Source organism: Apaloderma vittatum, unplaced genomic scaffold (genome assembly GCF_000703405.1).
Source record: "Apaloderma vittatum isolate BGI_N311 unplaced genomic scaffold, ASM70340v1 scaffold32528, whole genome shotgun sequence".
In the NCBI taxonomy this organism is placed as follows: Eukaryota; Metazoa; Chordata; class Aves; order Trogoniformes; family Trogonidae; genus Apaloderma; species Apaloderma vittatum.
The window spans coordinates 939-9,900 of record NW_009731816.1 but is presented as its reverse complement, the minus strand read 5'-3'; the positions used below and the strand labels follow the sequence as shown (position 1 = coordinate 9,900).

Sequence of the window (8,962 nt, the reverse complement as noted above, 5' to 3'; positions counted from 1 at the left end):
TCGCAGCGGACTTGCTGGCTGCGTTCCTTCCCGCACCCTCACAAATAAACAAGCTGCGCTACATCAAACCACCACACAAGGATCATTTTTCTACAGGCACATCTAATGACTTTTTTAATTGCATAAAAAATTTTGCTTACAGGTACTAGCACAACAGCAGTTTATTACCAAAAGTACAGAAAACAAGGCCCACTTTCCAAAAGTGGAAGCACACCTAATTTAAACATAAACTCCAGCGAGCCATGTGAGGAATTTGAATTTCTCAGACTGCTGCGGCTCCTTCTGAGGGCAGCTCTTCATTAAACCACCTCTTCAAGGACCTGAATAAAAGCTGACAAAGTCCAAACTGAACATATTCAATGTTTAAATCCCTCAAGGGCATCATTTGTGTGTTATCTCACCAGTCTACACGCAGTTATAAAGAACAAAGAGCGCATACTTTCTGCACAAACTTCATTCAGTCTCAGACCAGAGCGAGTGAATTCCAGTCAGACACTGCAAAGACTGGCTTGGGAACAGTAAATCTTACAGCAAGAAAAGAAACAAACTCAGATCATAATTTGAGTCCCAGGTCCCCAGCAACCTCTGTTTTCTGTGGAGATTTTAGGTTAAGCCTTTAATCTTTGAGTCTTTCAATCGAAAGTGATCCGAAACCCGTGCTCTTGCTCCTTGCGGCGGCTCTCGCAAACCTTTGTCACCTCTTCTACCTTTCTCTGCAACACAGCTGTGGGAGAAAGAAATCATTAATCTTAACAATCGCCTCAGAACAGTTTAGCCTGTAGAAGGAAAAAGAAAAACCTTTTGACAGTCACGAAGTAGGAAAACCCAACACAAAGCACTGATAACCCTCCAAGGTAAAGACACCTGTCTGAGAAGCATTCTGAGGTACCCATGGATGGGCAGGCAGAATCGGAAGTGCCTCGACACAGGTTGTTGATGCTTTTTGCCGTGCCAGGTTGTTGTAGTTTCAGGGCACGGCATCAGAAAGCAGAGCAACTCCATCCTTAGCAGCAACTGTGAGTTTGAGGAAAAGCACTTTCTCTATAAACCAGTTTTTCCCCTACCCACCTCCTGCCAAACTCGCTTTGAATTACACAACTTGCAGGTGAACCACACAACCTAAGTATGTACATAATTTTCTTGCAGGCTACTACACAGCCACGCAAGCTTTTAACTGTAAACACAGAAAAGACAACACAATCGCAGGGAAGAGCTGCAGACCACTTGCAGTCTCACCACAGATCATCTGTTACTTGCAAACAATTAAACTTGGAGGCACATAAAGCTGATGATTGATGAGTGGCTTAAGTGCATCACAATACACACAGAGCCTAAACCAATTTCTCATTTCAATCCTTGAAAGCTTATCAGCAGCTTTTCAACAGGGTTAAGGCCAGTGGCCTGGAGACAGATATTCCAGGTTAGGGGTTTTTTTTTGGTACAGCGTGCCAAACCCAGAATCTTCCTGGAACAAGCTAAGTGACATTTCAGTTTCTCACTTCTCAAAAAAAACACTGTGCAAAATGATTATGGCATAAAATGGCAGCCTGCACAGATCTCTCTCACTTGACACAGACTCGAGTAACAGCAACATTGTGGTTCTCTCAGGAAGCGGTTGTGTCCAAACACTCCCATCACTTGAGGAAGCAGCACCACCCTGTGTCCACATTCAGCAAGTCCACTCAGTTGCAGTAGCCGAGGGTAACGGTAATTGGACTCGTGCGCCGCGGTTGCACATAAATTGTTTAGCAAGTCAGACAAGTGAAGAGCCACTGGTGTGGAGAACGACTAGAAAAGATCACCAGCTATCACAGAAAAGCCCTAGAGGCTCCACAGGAAACAGAACTGATGCTACCTACGGTCCAGATGTCTTAGTTCAGGTTTGTGGGGTGTTTTAGCACTTTTTTCATACAACAGAGATACATTCACCATTTGTAAAAACCGCAGTTTCTTAGGCTTATCACTTCTTTCTTGTCTGAAGGTGAACTGAAGCTGACCTGTTTCTTTAGATGTACATCTCCCAGCAAAAAGTATCGTTATTAACAGATAAGACAATTTCTTCAGTATCAAACAAGAGAGGAAAAAAATGGGTCTCCTTCCTAGGAAAATGTAAACAGGTTGCTCTTTTTGCACACATTCTGTAAAGTCACAATTCTGATGTCACAAAGTTTTCAAGTCCTTTGCTTTGCATTGATGCGCTTCAAGCACAGCATTTTTTGCAAAACACTGGCACTTGCCAGGAATTACTTCTCAGCAGAGGTGCTTAATGCACATCAGAACTCGAGCACAGAAAAGACAATGTCAGTGAAGATGTGGAGAAGACCCCTCGGGGATCTTCAGGAATTCATTTATGTTCACTAAACATGTGCAAGCGTGCTACATGCTTTCTATTTACATTCACAAAAAGCTGCAAGGCAACTCTCACCTGAGTTCTGGTCAATCCACTGCAACGAATCCATGTGCGCATTCAGTATTTTGCAGATCTGCTGAAGCTGAGCAGAAAGAAGGTGTAAGTCATTTGTGACAAGGCAGGAAAAAAAAGAAAAGCACTAAAAGACAGCCTGCCCCCACCCCTGCCTTTGGAATATAATGCAATCGACTTTTTTTTCTTCCTATTGACACTAAGAAATGCCTCTGAAACAAGTTGTAATCTGAGCAAAAATTAGACAACAAGCAAAAGAGTTCATACCAGAATGAGGTACTTCGAAAAGTATTAACAGAACAGCAGAATAAGTATGTGTTTAAAACTGGCTTTTGTGCTGTTATATTGCAGGTTTTATCACAAGAAAACCAAGCCAAGGACAAAATAAAATACCCTTCCAAGATCGAAAGCACAAGCAGTGGAGTTTCCACATTTGGACAAACAATGAGTTAGAACTGTTGAATATCCTTTGCCTCTTTACCAACACACACACATAAAAAAAAATACAAAGCTCAGATTTACCGGGTCACTCGTGTCTGCTGGGCCTCTTGATGTATTCAGGTGCTCAGTGATGTCCTTCAGATCTTGTGCCATACGCTTCAACTGAGCATCTATGTTTTCAGCCAGTTTATAGCTGCAAAACACAAGGGAACCAAGGTCAGAATATTTAAAAGTGAGCTTTGGAAGACCTGCTCCTGGTCACACTCACTTCAGGCAAGCAGAATTCACTTCCAAGCCATTCAAGCAAGGCAACACAGATATGGGAAGAGCACTACGAGAGACATTCTATCACACAGACAAACTCCTAACCTCTTTCTCTTGATACATACAAGGAGACAGATAGCCAATAGTACAGAGGGCTTTATGGAAGGTTTTGTCACAACTGAAGGAACCAGCTAGTCTGGATTCTTTAAGATTTATCGCTCCTGAACCAGACAAACACTTCTGTTAATTACCCTGCTATGATTCAACACTTCAGGCTTACAAGGAGCCACACATAGTACAGTCAGCTCTCACTGCTTCTATCACTAATTTTCACATATCATGCCAAAGTCAGTAACCTTCTCCCAGGCAGCTGATTAGACCAACATCCAAAGAGCTTTTCACGCTCATTCAAGAGCTTCCAGTTGCAATCCTCCTGTTTCTAATGTGTAAAATCTAAGTTGCCATGCATAAAACGGGATTACGTATTTGACAAAGGCCTTTGACAGATCAATATTGTCATGCATCCCGACTCTACTTCTTGTTGACTGATCATCACCACATTAGGTTGATCATCACATGTTCCAGGCAAATTTTTGTCTTACGTCCTCTCCCGTTCTTCATCTGCATGCTGCAAGTAGATAGTCCCACTCTGCTCCTTCACAGACTCCTCCAGAGGAGTCAACAAGTCTTCAAGCTCTTTCTGCTGTGACAGAATGAAGTCTAGTTCCTGATCCAGTCTGAAAGAAAGAAATGTTAACTACTCGACTGAAAGGTTATACACCTTCCAGGTCTGCCATACCACAGCACGAGAAGATGCAAAACAGAACCAAAAGGCATCTCAAATAGTGTTCATAGTCTCGTACCTCTTCTGATCAAGCTTCACTTTCTCTACTTCTCTGTGTAATGAAGTAATCTGCAAACAGAAGACACTTAATTAGGCTATGAGAATTCAAAAGGCAACTCATACAAGAACAACAGTGGAACTGAGAAAGCCAGCACCATACAAGTGCCTGCTAGAAAAACAAGAAACAGTTACATAAAGATTTAGAGACCCAACATTGGATAATGGAGGTCTGAAACCTCCACCCTAAGGCAACTTGTTAGCATCGTGTAAACTCATGGAACACGCTTCTAAGTTTCAATGCCTATAGACCAGAACAGAAACACAGTGAGTCTTTCACAAGCATCCAGATGTAATTCACATCTATTTTTCTTACGAGCAGAAAGCCCCACAAGCTGGCTTGCTGCATCTGTAACACCGAAGGCCTTTTAAGGATCCAAGCAAGCAAAACCAGGTTACGTGGGATGTCACCTTACCTTCTCTCCATTCTCTATCAGTGTCCGATCCCAGGCATTAACTTGTGTAGCTTGGTGGAGAAAATGTTTCTCTTGGTCTTCCAGTTCCAGGCTCCACTTGTTTATCAAACTCTCCAGCTGAGCATAAGTCATCACAGGAGGGGCACTGAGAGCAAGTGCGAGACGGTACAGAACAAAAGGTCAAAAAAAACAAAAAGAGAAACACAACAAGTCCCCTTCCTCCACCAGGCACCAGCACTAATATTGCCTCTCACTCCAGTCAGGAAATAGTTGCTTCTAACAAAATACTCACCTGGTTGTTGTTGTGGTTGTGGCAGCTGTAGAAGTTACAGCTCCAATGGTGCTGGTCGTAGTTAATGGCTTAAGATTCAAAGCAAACCCAGAAGCAGTAGTAGTGCCTGAAAGAAGAGATGCCAGTCAAGCAAGAGAAGAGGGGACATCTGCTGTCTAACAAACGAAGAGCTGGTCCAGAACAGGGCTCTGTGAGCTCAAACAGCCCCCTCTGAACAGACAGGAAGCAAATCCCACCTCCTGACACAAAGCAGCAGACCATAAAGGCCTGGCTAGTAGTTCTAGTAAAATGAGAAACTCGCAGCCTGCACTGAACCTCAGCAGAAACACAGCATTAGCCCTCACACCTCAACTCAACCTCCTTGTGTTTTAATATCAGAACTTGCATCTTCTGCAAAGGCAGGCCTATGTTTTCACAAAGCTAAGAGCATCTATTACACGTTACTGAGCTCCAACTCCTCACGGTCACTCCAAAAACAAGTGTCAGAAAGACATGGAGAGATGAGCAGCATCCATGTTATCACACTGAAAACTGACCAAGAACTGCACCCAGGAAAGGATGTTCAATCCAGACTCTCAACATTGCAGCAGCAAATTCCACTGCAGGTTTCCACTTCAATACAGCACTCATGTGTCTTCTCTGCAGGCTAGAGAAGGAGCAGCTCATTACTTGCTTTACTTGCTCCAGGCAAGAACTTCAAATGACACTGACCTTCCCTCACCCAAAGTCCCTTTGCTGGGGACGGGCTCTCAAAAATCATAAGTAGCTGTGCATTAGGGGAGATGGAGAAGGAGGATCATCAAAAGAAATACTGTGCTATTTCAGTATCTAGTTCTTACTAGTGGCAGTGCTTGTTGCAGCAGCTGTTGTTCCAGGAACTTTTAATCCAAACCCAAGCGTTCCAAGACTGGCTGTCCCAGTGGAAGGGGCACCAACTGCAAACAGAAGACAACATTAAGAGTTTGTGACCCATTAAATACAGCATCCCTTGGAAGAGTTCTACCCTGCCTGCTCACTCATTTCCATCTGGTCTTTGTTTGTATTAACCAGGATCACTCGTTTAGAGGAAGGATCATCCAGACACATCATGAAAAAAACCAAGGCTGAAGCTATGAAACAGCCAGAATGCTCCAGGATTCTTCCAGCGAACTTTATCAACCCAGTAGCAAAGCTACTGTCACTTATCTTTCCCTCTTTTGAACTATCTAGCATTTCAGTGCTATCAAATGCTAAAATAAGAAAAGGGTACTGGACACTGGCATGCAAGAAACACAATCTCTGCACAAGTTTACTTGCTAAAGGTATTGCACACGCTACAGGAAACAAGCTGGTCACAGCTCAGTTGCCTGGAAACCCACCTATTATCATCTAAGAACAAAAATTTTCAGACATCCTGATAAAGAGAGAATGACCAGTAGCTTAAAAGCATTCCTAAAACACCAAGATGAAGGTCAGCTTTGGAACTAGAGTAGCAACATATTGTAGAGCTACCAAAACCTTGCAGGCTGAGAAAAAAAGCTGTTAGGACTGTCTTGGGCTACTGCCTTAAAGTTATCAGAAAATAGATGTGATTTCCCGTCATAAAAATTATTTTCAAGAACAAGCTTGCCAGTTACTACCAGAAGAACTTGCAAACATACAGCTGCATGAATCTGTGTCTTCAGGACCTCCACTATCACATGTCACTGTTCTTAAAGAAGTGCAAACAGCTAATGTAAGAGTCAAAGGCAGGCATAATCACGCTCAAGCCACTGGGATCTGGAGACAGCAGCTAAAATATCACTAGAAAGTGCAGCTGCGGCAATACTACAGACAGAGAAACACAGAATTCACATAGGGCTAGAACTGCACCTCACAGCTTGCGCACTCTGAAGTGTGCTTTGCTTTGAACAAAATCCCTCCGTGCCTCACCACTGAAGACAGCTCACTGGAAATCACAAAAACTGAGGGTGGCAAACAAGAACTGGCCTTCTGAATTCTTCAGTATTACCCACAGTATCTACAGCTCCACTGCTGACAGGTACCGCCAGTCATGCAGCTCATTTACTCCCCCAATGGATAAAATCTGTATCTAGTGACTTACGTGAGAGACCTGTGGTGGTAGATGACGTTGGTGCAGAAGAGCTCACTATAGACGCAAACAGCGTAGGCCCCGTCGAACCAGGAACAGAAGTCGTGGTGGTAGAGGCAGCTGTAGCAGCTGTGGATGTTACTACAAATAGAAAAACAATCGACCTCGTACAACCATGCTGAGAAAGCAATGCAGATTTGCCTACACATACCAGTTTGTTACAGATGTAAGAATTTTAAACTTTTGCTCCTCTTACTCTCCCCCAACTCTCTGTTTTCCAGTCTACCCTTCAAACCTTCCACCACCCTCCAGCAACAAGTACAGAACAGAATCTGGCACGTGGGACACGGTAAGAAATACAGGATACTAAGGTCAACGGCTGTATGAACCGTCATGGATTACGGATACCATCACAAAACCACAGTGACAAAAACTTCTAGCCCATTTCCAGACTCCAATTTCAAAAACTATTCTCCGAAGGACAGTAGATTCTGAGTCTTGACCAATTATTTCATAAAATCACTTCCTACCTCCAAGTTTAGCTCCAAAGGACAGAGTGGGTCCCTGGCTCGTACTAGTGGTCAGCGTTGCCGTGGGTGCACTGGTGGTTGCTGTTGAAGGCAATGACCCAAAGTTTAGCCCTAGAACAAGAAGGGTAAAGGAAAAGACAAACCTTTTGATACAGAGACACTATAATTTCCACTGATGACAGTGACAGTCAAGTTAGGAGCAGTAAGCATATAAGAAAAATATTAATATTCAGTGTAACAAATACTCTGTATTATCCAGGGAATGAACTAGAGCTAACAAGCTCCTTAGGTAAAAAAGGCTTTCAATAATGATTCTAACACAGATGAATGTCACCCTTGTCCCAAGGCTGAAGACCTTCCATCCAGGGCCTGTACTGTCACCAACAAGGAAAACAAAAGCTGCAAACACAACTTTTGCCAGACTCTACAAGAGTGGGCAGGCTCCTGCTGCTGGGAAGGTAAACAGTCATCTGTCACAAAGATCAGCCACACCAAGGTGCTGTCCTAGGAAACTTCGCCAAGTACACTCTTTGCTTGGCCAGACTGGCCTAGACAAGAGACAAACTCACTAGCTCATTGCAACACATAGGCAAACTCTGCCCATCACTGCAATGCAAAGAACCAAATGCATTCACGCACACCTGCTGGGGAGTCATAACAGATGGGGGGTTCTGTCTGTTTTCCAGTCTACCCTTTTACTTATCAGTCTACCCTTTTACTTATTGGCCTCAAGAAAATAAATGATCAGAACAAGCTCAGTAACAGAGTAGGTTGGAGACATCTACTTCCCATGAAAACAGGCTTCCAAAGGCTAAATATCAATTTTCACTCATCATTGAGGACCCTAGACAAGCATATCAGGAAAAGCACTGATTCCTGCTACTTGCTTCCTTTCACATCAGCAGAGGAAGCAGGAGGCTGCAGAACCTTCACACCACCCCCAGCTGCCCTCTGTGCTGACAGCTTCCTGACTACAGCTTCCATCTCAAGCTCAGGCACTCACCTGAGGATTGCCCCCCAAGGCTGAAGGGGGTTGTCGACTGAGTGGCAGCTCCTAAGGTGGCATGCCAGCCGCAGGTGCTGCTCCAAAGGTCAACCCTGCTGGAGCTGCTTGCGGAGCTGCAGTGCCAATGCCAAAGCTGGCCGTTCCAGCCTGAGTTGTGCTTCCGCTGGAAAAACTAAACCCTCCAGTTGTCCCGGACTGAGCAGTGGCGGTCGTGGTCGTGGTGGTGCCAGCAGATCCAAACACAAAGCCCGAAGGGGCTGCTGCTTGATTCGAGGACACGCTGGTTGGTGCAGAGCTACCAAATCCAAAGCCTCCAGTGATTCCAGTAGCCTGAGTTACAGCAGTGCCTCCAAAGTTTAACTTTGGTGCATTTGCCCTAGAGGAGAAAAGACAAGAGGCCAATCCATTTAAGACATACATCCAGTCAAGGACTGAGTCAGCTGTCTTACAAACTATTTGCTCACAGCAAAAACCAAAAAGACATGCAGCTGGCCAGGTTTATGTTTCACTTTTGACAGACTGTATCGTGACTACTGCCATCTACAGTCCTCTGTTAAATCTCTTTATATTAACTCCCCCTTAATTACCTCCACTCATCCAAGCACGACAAGACACTCAT

The 8,962-nt window shown here is 44.1% G+C and overlaps 1 protein-coding gene across 1 annotated transcript; it reads right to left on the bottom strand.

Annotated features, from left to right (window-relative positions):
- Positions 1–505: 505 nt before the first annotated feature.
- Positions 506–8,719, bottom strand: LOC104278379 (nuclear pore glycoprotein p62-like; the record flags this gene model as incomplete). Its single annotated transcript, XM_009875331.1, is given in 12 exon segments — positions 506–724; positions 2,426–2,492; positions 2,945–3,056; positions 3,730–3,864; positions 3,991–4,040; positions 4,445–4,589; positions 4,737–4,842; positions 5,576–5,671; positions 6,820–6,948; positions 7,338–7,448; positions 8,341–8,403; positions 8,406–8,719. Coding segments are annotated over 12 exon segments (1,420 nt in total), but the record flags the coding sequence as incomplete, so codon positions are not given.
- Positions 8,720–8,962: the final 243 nt, after the last annotated feature.